The sequence below is a fragment of the Mytilus trossulus genome, chromosome 2 (genome assembly GCF_036588685.1).
Source record: "Mytilus trossulus isolate FHL-02 chromosome 2, PNRI_Mtr1.1.1.hap1, whole genome shotgun sequence".
Taxonomy (NCBI): domain Eukaryota; kingdom Metazoa; phylum Mollusca; class Bivalvia; order Mytilida; family Mytilidae; genus Mytilus; species Mytilus trossulus.
The window spans coordinates 13547515-13560934 of NC_086374.1; the positions used below are offsets into that span (position 1 = coordinate 13547515).

The following is a 13420-nucleotide window of genomic DNA, read 5'->3' on the forward strand; positions in this document are numbered from 1 at the left end:
CCCCAATTAACCCAAAATTAATAATCATTAGAAAAGATAGCAAACAACAATTTGTATACTACCTTTAGGGTAGAGAGCTGAAAGACAGAGAAGTGACACAGAGAAACAGGTGCCCTCTTTAAATTCAAGTATTATTGATGTGTGATTTTTATACGACCGCAAATTTTGAAAAAATTTTCGTCGTATATTGCTATCACGTTGGCGTCGTCGTCGTCCGAATACTTTTAGTTTTCGCACTCTAACTTTAGTAAAAGTGAATAGAAATCTATGAAATTTTAACACAAGGTTTATGACCATAAAAGGAAGGCTGGTATTGATTTTGGGAGTTTTGGTCCCAACATTTTAGGAATTAGGGGCCAAAAAGGGCCCAAATAAGCATTTTCTTGGTTTTCGCACTATAACTTTAGTTTAAGTTAATAGAAATCTATGAAATTTTGACACAAGGTTTATGACCACAAAAGAAAGGTTGGGATTGATTTTGGGAGTTTTGGTTTCAACAGTTTAGGAATTAGGGGCCAAAAAAGGGCCCAAATAAGCATTATTCTTGGTTTTCGCACAATAACTTTAGTTAAAGTAAATAGAAATCATTGAAATTTAAACACAATGTTTATGACCACAAAAGGAAGGTTGGTATTGATTTTGGCGGTTTTGATCCCAACAGTTAAGGAAAAAGGGGCCCAAAGGGTCCAAAATTAAACTTTGTTTGATTTCATCAAAATTGAATAATTGGGGTTCTTTAATATGCCGAATCTAACTGTGTATGTAGGTTCTTAATTTTTGGTCCTGTTTTCAAATTGGTCTACATTAAGGTCCAAAGGGTCCAAAATTAAACTTAGTTTGATTCTAACAAAAATTGAAACCTTGGGGTTCTTTGATATGCTGAATCTAAAAATGTACTTAGATTTTTGATTATTGGCCCAGTTTTCAAGTTGGCCCAAATCGAGGTCCAAAATTAAACATTGTTTGATTTCATCAAAAATTGAATAATTGGGGTTTTTTGATATGCCAAATCTAACTGTGTATGTAGATTCTTAATTTTTGGTCCAGTTTTAAAATTGGTCTAATTTAAAGTGCAAAGGGTCCAAAATTAAACTAAGTTTGATTTTAACAAAAATTAAATTCTTGGGCCTCTTTGATATGCTGAATCTAAACATGTACTTAGATTTTTGATTATGGGCCCAGTTTTCAAGTTGGTCCAAATCAGGATCTAAAATTATTATATTAAGTATTGTGCAATAGCAAGTCTTTTCAATTGCACAGTATTGTGCAATGGCAAGAAATATCAAATTTCACAATATTGTGAAATTGCAAATTTTTTTTTAATTAAGAGTTAAATTTCTTTGTCCAGTATAGTAAGCAAGAAATATCTGCAAGAATTTTTTTTAATTGGAGTTATCTTTCTTTGTCCAGAATCAACTTAAATCTTTGTTATATACAATATACAATGTATATTCACTTTTTACTACCAACTGATAAATTTAAATAATCTTTACCATTCAGTGATAACAAGCAGTTTTTTTACATCTTAATATTTTATGATGTATTTAAATGAGTAGTAATTGTTGCAAACTCCATTAGAATATTTTAATTGAGATTAGTTTTGGAATAAGGGAAAGGGGGATGTGATTAAAATTGGGTTCAATTTTTCTCATTTGAAATTTCATAAATAAAAAGAAAATTTCTTCAAACATTTTTTTGAGAGGATTAATATTCAACAGCATAGTGAATTGCTCTAAGAGAAAACAAAAATTTTAAGTTCATTTGAATACATTCATTCTGTGTCAGAAACCTATGCTGTGTCAACTATTTAATCACAATCCAAATTTAGAGCGGAATCCAGCTTGAATGTTGTGTCCATACTTGCCCCAACCGTTCAGGGTTCAACCTCTGCGGTCGTATAAAGCTACGCCCTGCGGAGCATCTGGTTTTTCTTTGAAAGAAATTGTTTATTTGCAAAGATACCTGATTTTTTTTAATGAAGTTTCAAAAATGTATGGAAAGAGCAGAAAGATTTCATATCTTACTGTAAAGGACTTTTAGTTGCCTATCGTAAATTTAGTACTATAGATTAAGTACTCATTTTTTTTACTTATCTTCATTGAAAGCATTCCTTTTAACTTGATTGAGATTCAAAAAGGACAATTGAGATAAACAAATAACATTTTCATGTGCCTAACCTATCAGTAGGATAAAAATACAAAGGTGTGGTCACAATGAGACAAATCTCGATTAAAGTCCAAAGATATAAAAATATGTCATTGTATAAGTTCATTTGTAGCATCAATTTATAGGTACATCATTATAGATACATTTGAACAATTTAAACACTGACTAAGCATTAAGTATGCAAGATGTTATTTGTAAATGTACATGCATCACAGATAGTTTCACTATAGAAAATTGATAGTATAGTCCCCATATTGTGATATTTTTATTACGAAATCCCTCAAGGAAGGTTGGTTTCATAAATTTAGACAGTTCTTAAATAAAGTTATAAATTGATTGAGAGAAAACAATCAGGGTTACCAACTAAATCTGATGAAAACACATCGACTATAAGAGGAAAATAATGGAACAACAGAATCAATGAAGTGCAACAAAAAACAAACGCCAAAATACAAAGAAACAGACTATTTCAGTATTTGATAACAACTGCTAATTAGACAGTACCAGGTAAATGAGGTTTTCTCTAACCAAAAATGTAATTGTCATTTGTTTTTATACTGAAAAATTTATATAAGTACATGCTTTCAAAAGTGCATGCTAAGCAGTGTCCTAGATAACCAAAATTGAGAGGCATAGTTCACCTCTGTCCTTATAGTCCTGCTTTAGGCATTATTGTTTTTTGAATGATAAATAAATATATGTTCAATGCACAAAAAAAAATGATTTAACTACCCTTACTAAAAAAGCTTTATAAAACCTTATAAAACTATAAATTAAGAAAACAAATTACATTAACCTTATAGAAATTCTTCCAATTTTTATCTCAAAATGTGATATAATTTTCCCTTTTGATACAGTAAACCCAACTAACATGCCCATTTCCAAAATTGGGCCCTCTACCAAAATTTCCAAGCTAGAACACTGTTATGTGCATGAAAAATAGTCCATTGAAATTGCCTTAGCTTTGTAAGCTATGGGTCAGTACTACAAATACCTATAAATAGTAAATATTTACATTAAAGCACCTACATCTAAACCATTTCTATAAATATAACAATACACAAAATTAATACATTTAGTACTAAATCAACCAATCAAAACACGATTTGTTCATATATATTTTACCTGTACCAATATTTGATATGAAGTTAGAGATCTTATCTGGCATTTCTTTCTAATAAATACCATAATATTAATATCATCCAAAGAAATTGAAAAGTTTATCACAAATGGAAAATATTTCACGAATCCAAGTTGTTCCCCCTTTACAATGCATTTCTGCTACATTATACAACAAAATATCATTCTGGTCTATGAAACATTCATAATTTTCAACATCACATTTTCATACAAAAACAATCATTCCTATAAACTTACATTCATAAAATACCAAATATGATCTATACAAATACAAAGATCAATTAATTTAAAAAGTCTTAAAGTTAACATTTCTAAAGGCGACCAAAGCACTATCAAATTAACATTCAGAACTTGTTTTACAAATTGATATAGCAAACATCAGAAGTATGTCTTGCTCAATTGAAATGTCCACCACTTGTTATAAGCATTCTGATTGGTTGTTTACCACTTGTTAATTCCAAATATTCTCACACCATGTAACTGTGGCAGTTTTGGTATAACTCCAAATCCAAGGGCTCCAAGATTGAAGATAAAATGTACTGTGTCATACTTGGTATAGAAACTTGCAAGAAAAAATCTGAAAAGATCATTAGAATAAAAATATTATAATTTCTGCAAAAAAGTAAACTTTACAATTACATGTATATACTTAATGGTCATTGACAGCTTTTATTTTTTATATCATTCTATCTGAAAAAGTAGTCCACATTGACATTAAGAACTTCTTTTTCTTTTTCTTATAAATATAAATTCTACACCTGCATCAAGTGTGATTTGATATTATTCACTCAAGACAGTTCAATTTTTCAAATTTAAAATGCAAGGCTTGCCGAGTGTCTAAAATTTTTAAAATTTAAATGTTGAGAGTGGATAAATATTTTGTGGTGGAATCAGTTGTTCTAATGAAGTTTAGCCGATATGCAGACAATGCTAATCCTAATCCTTCTTTTTGAATGACCTGTAAAAATATGTGTTCTTTCTTATCTATGCGATGTCATGTGGCATGGCCACCTTGTTTTGTGATGTCCCAAAATCAGAGGAAAGCAAGAAAATTTGACTTCATAATCAAATTTTGACCAATGAAGAACTGAGATCAAATGAACTACTTGTTGTTAAATAAAAATAATCAATAGGTAAGGAAAAGGATAAAGTGAATAAGAATTAGAGAAGTAGGTATATGTCACAGTATAATAAATATCTAAAGATGAAAGGATACATGCTCTTACAACTTCTATTGACTGCAAGGAGAAAGGTAACATGGAAACTTGACTTATTGAAACTCCAATGGGACAGAATATTTTGTGTAGGTTAGCCAAGTGATAAATTAAACTGTTTTGTAACAAAAGAGTACTTATGCTATGACCTCAGCAGTCTTCTTCACAAAACACTTTTTGACCTAAGAGCTTAAACTTTCGTCTTTCATAAAGTTTTTGTAATTGATACAACTCTTATAACAATTTTACTGGCCTGGGTCTTAGGGTTTCAGTCACTTGTGGTTAATCGTTAAGACTGGTCAAGGCACAAGACTTCATTTTAAATCTGTTTCTGCTTCCTACTACTGTATCTAATCTGATCAAAAACCTAATTATAACTGTTATTAACTTCAATACTTACAAAACTATAGGCACAATCGTCAAAAATTTTCTTGTTGGTGTAAACTGTTGTCCACAATCAATCTGTTCCCATGTTGTCTGTGATCTTGCTTTCCCCTGTTCTGGGGTGCCAAATGGGGTTCCCTTTGTGTTGTGCAACATTATATACGTAAACTGAAAAGATATGATAAAATTCTCATCAACAACTGTGATCATGCAACTTCTGATTACTCTATTTTCTTGTGTGTTGTAACTTAAAATACCTTTGAAAACCACATTTCAATTGTCATTAAAATTTACAAAATTTCTCTAAGAGAACTACTACAAATCTCTATTAGTAATAAGAACAGCTTTCAAGATATCAACTGAGAAATTTTTAAGTATCAAAGTAAGTATTTCAGTAAATACTCCAAGTTGATTTGTCTGAAATTTTCAGAAAATTATCTAGCTAATAGATCTTGACCTTTTGATCGTTTTATCCCAGTCAGTTTTGCTCTAATGGATTTAATTTTTGCTACATAATCCTGTAACTGACTTTTACCCCTTTCTTCTATTTTTGTTCACTTGAGTGCTAACAAGGCTGGACAATATTTCTATGTCCCCTGTAAAGTGTTGCATGGGGGACAAAAACTCTTGCAAGGGTAATAACTACATTAAATTGAATATTTCCATGTATCCAAGTTATTTGTAGATTTTAATTTGTTGATCCTTTCTTATTCTACTACTTGATGATTTTATCTGTCTGCTATAGTTTATGCAAACTATCATTTTGGTTACTTGACTTTTTTGTAGATTTTGTAATTGCATAATATTTTTCACATAGATCTTCTTTAAAATGTCTCTGTCTCTCTATAGTTAATGTCAATTATGCAAAAAGGGTCAAAATCATCATTCACAAGTAATATTAACTGCTATAGAAATTAAACTAGGTCAATTGACAGAACCTCTATGAGATGAAACACTTTTGACATAAGAATGTAGTTCAGGCATCTTTTAAACTATTTTATTTTTAGTCTCATTGTTACCTGAACACATGTGTAGTTAAATAAAAACTCAGAATGTTTATATACATGACATTCTACTAGTAATTATAAAATTTTGTTTATTTTTCACTGTGCAATATAGGATTATAAATTTGCGAATTGGTACATTCATCAAAGAAGACTTCTATTTACACAATGCATTTCATTCACAGTGCATTCTACTTCTGATTGATAAACTTGTTTGCTAACTCTCATATTTCTAATTACCATATTTAATAATCAGTGTTTGAGGGTATTTAGCATTTAAAATAATTTCCCACAGAACAAACTGTGTGACTATTCTTAGTGTAAGAATACATAAAGTGGTATAAAAGTATGTAGGCTAGTTATCTGGTATAATTGTCTACTTATTTATAACTGGCACAATGATTTCAACTGTGAATTCACTGTGCCAGTTATTTCGACACCACAACAGTTTTGCTTGAGGCAAATTAAATGGTTGATCAGTGGATTAATTATACCTTTCTCTAAATTAAAAATATATTTCATATTTAAACAATTATCATTGGAACACACACTTAGGCCATAAACAAGGAGCTAGACGTGTGTGACAGTAAATTCAGTTTCAGTAATTAAAGTTCTAACTATAATATTAAATAATTTACATTTTTTTAAAGTGATATTAAAGTAGTCTGTAGATAATCATTATAATAAGACAGTTTAAAACTTATATATCATTCAAATTTGACGTAACAGATCTAGACTTACCGCACTGTGGAATACACATGTGACTGTCCATGCCAGAGCCGTTGAGAAGAAAGGCATACTCAATAATAAGAAATGACAGAACAACACGATTATAGTGTATGTTATCCAGAACCCACGAGTACCAAAGTACACATGTGTGGGATTTTCTTCACTTGTAGCTGTTCCTATATTCATGATTGTTTATCTGAAAAAAAAAAAAAAAAAAATATTTAACAGTTTTATTTTTATAGAGAAAACATCAAATTAAAGATGTACAAGTAATATTACCTACTGTACCCATATAAATCTTGTTACAAAACAAAACAGGAACTTAGGAAGGAAGTAAGATCATATCATTACATAATTAAAACCTCTGTAAAACATGTATGACATTTACAAAATTAATGCTACAAATTACATTACCATGAATTGACATTGATATTGATAGAATTAGCAATTACATCAAGAACAAAGCTCAATTTTTTTACAATTTCTACTGATGCATAATGTCAATTTGGAATACAAAGTTAATAAATTAATCATAATTTTACAATTTCATTCTTTATGCCAACTTACAATACAAAGAAAAGATGGATCACAATTTCTATAAATTCTTAATGCCAACTTACAATATGAATACAAAGTAAAAATAATGCATTTCTACATCTATATTAAATAAAAAAAAATATAGTTCTCCTTCGATATCAAGTTTATAACCCGACTTAAACATAATTTTATTGGGAAATTGGACAAAATTTTAAAGACAATTCACAGGTATCTATACTTAAGTGTCTACATGTAAATAAGTTTTATGGTCAATGACACAGCAAGGTATTAAAAGAATCATCAATATCTACACAACAGCATGGATTTATTCTTTATCTAAACTTAGAAACATCCAAAATTCTTTTTTTTTATCAGACGAAAACAATTTTCAATAAAATTGCCAACTTGAGTACTATGCAAGATTCAATATAAAGGAGGTTTTGATTACTAATCATTTTCATGTGATTTTCTTTACTGCAAACTATTCTAAAATACACAGAATCAATAAGTTGTAATATTAAACCAATATTTTAGAACCATTGATCTTTAACAAAAATTCTCCTTCACAAGTATCCTTTGACAACGATTTTTAAAATAATTTTCTTTTCATTAACTTGATCAACTGATAGTAATTTGTACTTGCATAACTTAGTCATTTTATTTAAAACATCCTGCCATGAAAGGCTATAAGAGTATACAGCTTTTATGAATAACCTCTAATTTTCCTTTGTGATTTTATTTTTATTTCTTCAAAGTATTATTTGCAAAACATGATATGTATTTGCATGATTAAAATTGATCATCAATCTTTTCTGATCTTTGTAGAATAACTATGGATTTTATTTGACTTTAATAATCCTATTTTGATTGATTATATATTATGATCCTTGCTTTTTATCACCTTGACATATTTATGGATTTTATTTGACTTTTTAATCCCATTTTGATTGATTGACGTACACTGTTTACCACCTTAGCACAAAAAGGCTGTATATGGCATTGAAATTATTTTGAAAGATTATTAGCATTAAACTGCATATTGATCTGCTTGTTCTCCTAACTTCAAAATCCTCTATGAATTTTAGTGCCCTTATATTCCTTAAAGTCTGCTAGAAGTCTCAGCATTCAAGTATATCAAAGAAGTTTTTAAATATCTATGTTGTATTGGTACGCATCACTGCAGCTAACTTAATTACAGTAAAAGGCCAGGTCATTAACAAAACTAGTATACTGGAAAATCACACTCTATAATGCCTGGAATCTCCTGCCAACAAACTTTTATTGACTGCTAATTCATGCAAATGAATACATATAAAACTACATGCAAGCATTGTTACTCTGGATGAGACTATATTACATACATGTATATCATAAAATAGGTATGTTCCAGACCATTTGAGTATTTTGACCATACACATACTTAGTGATAACTTATGATGTAAAAATGTCAAATACAAACCAAATCTGATGAAGTACAGTTAACCAAATGATAGTTGCCTGAGGACTTCCTTGTATAGAAGTACATGTACTTCAATAATACCTCCTGTACACTTACATAAACACTTGGATGGGTGATATGATTGATATCACTATTTATAAAGTTAACAACAGTTGTTTATATGACTTGTATTATAAATAGATATACTTAAGGAGACCTTGGTAGTACTAATTCTATGACTTCTCTATACAACATGTATTTATTTCCTTTAATACCAACAAAACACAGCTATATTATCACTTGAGACATAAATACACATGCATGATACATGCTGTAAATGATGCTTTATCACAATGATCAAGAGTTGATTTATTTCCCCGTTCCAAAAACATAACATTGACAAGACTTTGTGTTGGTCATTTTACAATGTTTTAACTGACTGTGAACAGGAAAATAGTTTGCAATTGCACATGTATTGTTTTGGTCTATTAAAGATTACAATATAACCACATTATATTTTTTATATTTTAAGAAATATTTTGAAGAAGTCAAATCAGGAAATAATTTAATTGAAACAAAAAACATTAATAATAATAATTTTCGTTAAAATATCTTCTGATGTGTTTTCTTCAAAACATTTGTTATTAGATGTATTCAAATAGTACACTGTATGTCGGAATTATAACAGAAATAAGTACATGTTATAGGGAAAATACAGAGAAAACATGCACATGTATATATCTGTCATTCTGTGTTATGTGTATGCAAAAAGCATAAAATAAATGTCCTTATATTTCATTTTGTGGAGCAATGTATTGCCTTTAATATTTTTATAACACAATCAATAACTAAATAAATGTTCAATTCTACCAGTTATTGTTGCTTATATTTGATTTATTTGAAGTAATTTTCTTTCAGTAAATCATACATATATATGTATTTAGAGAATTTGTGATTATTTTTGAAAAATATATTGTTAAGCTATTTCAAACGAAAGTGAACCAATATATTATTAAGCTATTTGTAAGTGTTGAGGAATTTATCAATTAAATGTAATCTAGACTGGTCATTATTGAGTTTTGCCATAAACAGTGCTTTATAACAGTAGAGGAACAAGTCTGCTATCAAAGGGGCACAATTGGTTCCCATTGGAATACCTATAATTAACAGCCTGTTGATAAAGTTTCTTGCTGAAACTTAAATTGATGTTGTAAGACAAATTTGACATCTTTAATCATCTCATCACACTACCTTTAAGTATTTAAGTAACACCTTTAATCATCTCATCACACTAACTTTAAGTATTTATGTAACACCTTTAATCATCTCATCACACTAACTTTAAGTATTTATGTAACACCTTTAATCATCTCATCACACTAACTTTAAGTATTTATGTAACACCTTATCTTTTTTATTACAGAAATAGGCTTTGAGTTGTTGAAGATAAATTAAAAACTTTCAAAAAACTATTTTATTAAATAAGTAAAACTGTGTTTAATAAGAATGAAGAAACAGAGAACGGACAGACCAGAAAACATAATGCCCCTCTACTATTGTACATTGCAGGTGGGGCATAAAAATTACACTACAAAGGATTTGTATAGTGACAAAACACAAATAAAATTGAGAATGGAAATGGGGAATGTGTCAGAGACAACAACCTGACCATAGAAAAAAACAACAGCAGAAGGTCACCAACAGGTCTTCAATGTAGCGAGAAATTCCCGCACCCGGATGCGTCCTTCAGCTGGTCCCTAAACAAATATATACTAGTTCAGTGATAATGAACACCATACTAATATCCAAATTGTACACAAGAAACTAAAATTAAGATAATACAACACTAACAAAGGCCAGAAGCTCCTGACTTGGGACAGGCGCAAAAATGTGGCGGGGTTAAACATGTTTGTGAGATCTTAACCCTCCCCTATACCTCTAGCCAATGTAGAAAAGTAAACGCATAATTGTTGTTTATAGTCGCCGTCACGTAAAATTGGCACCATGATTTTTGTCAAAATTTTCTAAAATATCGACCGCGTTTACTCGATAAAATATATATATGATGGGTATTTCAATAACTGGATTTTTTTCTTCTATCAAGCAGAAAACAAATGAAATGATTAAGCATTCTGTTGTAATTTTAAAATATTAAAACAAGAACAAAAGGCATTGTGTTCCTCTTTGATTTTCTGCCCTCAGGATTCTGAAAATTATTTCTGGTCATGAGTCAAATGAGTGGTACAATAATGATTCAGTATTGATTTCATTTAAAAAAGAAACACTAAAAATTAAAGACTTTAAAAAAAGATTGGGTGACTTACTCAAATGACCATGGCAAACACAAACCAAATCCGTAGAAGCTGAAAGTTATTGTTTTATGCCACCTTGTACACTTAGTCTAATGACAATATTGTTACCGGAAATACATGTACAAGATATCAATCAACGCATGCGGAAAGAATTGACCTAAACCTCGGAATTTATCGTTGCGTCAGACGAAAAGCCTATAAGACCGAAATTGTTTCCTATAAGAAGAATCCGCGGGAAATGTCGACTTTAGCAGCTTTAAATCCTTCAACAATTCGGTTGTTAGGGGGCACCCAAGTGATCACTTCAGTATTTAGTGTTGTAAAAGAGTTGATAGAAAATGCACTAGATGCTGGTGCATCAACAATTGATATTAGACTGGTTAGTGCTCTTTGTACTAAAGTTTTACTTCAGACATAAATTATACAACTGTAAATCATAAAAGTCACAAATAAAAAAAGTACTTCCATAGGCGGATCCAGGAGGGGGCCTAGCCTTTTGTGGGAAAAATTTGGTTGATTATATAGGGAATATGAAGTGTGACTTGAGCGGGCCCGCGCTTAGGTCAGTCAGTGGGCCCCCCTTACAAAAAGTCCAGGATTCGCCACTGACTACAACTCAAATTCACAGCATGACGCCTTGTAACATTATCTAAAATACTTGTTCAATAAAATTGAGAATGGAAATGGGGAATGTGTCAAAGAGACAACAACCCGACCAAAGAAAAAAACAACAGCAGAAGGTCACCAACAGGTCTTCAATGTAGCGAGAAATTCACGCACCCGAAGGCGTCCTTCAGCTGGCTACTAAACAAATATATACTAGTTCAGTGATAATAAACGCCATACTAATTTCCAAATTGTACACAAGAAACTAAAATTAAAATAATACAAGACTCACAAAGGCCAGAGGCTCCTGACTTGGGACAGGCGCAAAAATGCGGCGGGGTTAAACATGTTTGTGAGATCTCAACCCTCCCCCTATACCTCTAACCAATGTAGAAAAGTAAACGCATAACAATACCAAGAATGAATACACCTTATCGCTAATCCTGGCTGACCCGGCCGCTTGAAGTGGGTCTCATCGGGGATAAATAAAGGCAACAGTAGTATACCGCTGTTCAAAACTCATAAATCCATGGACAAAAAACAAAATCGGGGTAACAAACCAAAACCGAGCGAAACACATTAAATATAAGAGGAGAACAACGACACAACATCGAAACGCAACACACACAGAAACAGACCAATCATCAGACAAAACACCACGAGAATAACAAATGTAACATGAAAACCAAATACATGAATTTGGGATAGACAAGTACCGTGCCACGTCTTATCTCAATATCTCAAAAATAAGAGAAAACACAAACGACTCAACGTTAAAATGAAACACAAAGAGAAACGAACAATATTATAACAATGACCATCTTCCTGACTTGGTACAGGACACTTTTAAAGGGGAATAAAGGGGATAAGCATGACGCGGGATTGGCGATTTTTTGTAAGCAGGACACGTGAAAGTCAAATTAGTGTGTCGTGAAAACAATAAATGAGGTCTTGCGGGACCTGGGAAATGACAAAAAAATGAGGCAAAACAGTAAGCGGGATCCAGGATCGGAACCCCCCAACGAGACCCCCTTGAACTTTTGAGGTCAACAACAACCACTTTTTCATTGTGACGTCAATTATTTGTTTTATGACGTCAACATTTTACGGGAACCTGTGTGATATCCAGCAATGGCAGACAAATAGAGATATGGACCATAATTTGCTATTGGGCTCCGTTTCCTATAACTATAGAAAAGTAATAAAAGGTGAATTACTGTAAGAAAAGTTGCAACTACATCTAAAGATGCCATTATTTTTATCAACATACAAGTGTATGCTACTCTTCCCTAGAAAAAAAATTAAAATATACGAATTTCAAAGATTCTACAACCGTATTTTTGTGTCGTTTCTCGCGTTACTTATTGCTTCCGAAGAGCATAACGCTGACTGATTTATAGATAATCGTCACCGGCAAAATCGTAACTTTTGCTTTCAAATAACAAAGAACATCGACCAATAAGAATAGTGAGAAGAAAATGCCGAGAACTATAAGTATTTATGTAGCAGATGTAAGAACAGTGGAGTGATTTTTGTGTCCGTTTTCGTAACGCAATTTTTAGATGATGTAATCTGCTTTGTTGTAATAGAATTCTTAAAAACAATATGCAAATATGAACTCTTGCAGGATGTTCAAACAGGTAAATCAGAGATGATTTACATTCTTGTTTTGATCTTCGTAATAATTAAGTAAGAAAATTACGTTGTCGTTATGCGTTACATTTCACACGAAACAGAAGTCCAGTTATTTATTAAAATTGTTTTTGTCCTTCAGTTCTAACCATTTCCGGTCATACATGAAACACGTGACTAACATGTGATAACGCCATTACGGCCGGATGTACGAAATACTAGGTCTAAACATTGTTTTTGTTTCCAACGGGATGTTAG

The 13420-nt window shown here is 31.1% G+C and overlaps 2 protein-coding genes across 2 annotated transcripts in view; one reads left to right on the forward strand and one right to left on the reverse strand.

The window, feature by feature from the left end:
- Window positions 1-1928: 1928 nt before the first annotated feature.
- On the reverse strand, window positions 1929-11106 carry LOC134706538 (ORM1-like protein 1). The gene is made up of 4 exons (XM_063565562.1): window positions 10937-11106; window positions 6650-6833; window positions 4921-5072; window positions 1929-3883 (listed from the first exon to the last, which is right to left on the reverse strand). Exons 2-4 carry the CDS (start codon window positions 6821-6823, stop codon window positions 3748-3750), a joined length of 462 nt encoding a protein of 153 aa, XP_063421632.1. The 5' UTR covers window positions 6824-6833; window positions 10937-11106; the 3' UTR covers window positions 1929-3747.
- A 6-nt stretch (window positions 11107-11112) lies between these two features.
- LOC134705614 (PMS1 protein homolog 1-like) overlaps window positions 11113-13420 on the forward strand; it is a 29794-nt gene continuing 27486 nt past the window's right edge. Inside the window, exon 1 of the mRNA XM_063564335.1 lies at window positions 11113-11303. Within this exon, the coding sequence (XP_063420405.1) occupies window positions 11163-11303 (141 nt within the window). The 5' untranslated portion in view covers window positions 11113-11162. The remainder of the gene's footprint in view (window positions 11304-13420) is intronic.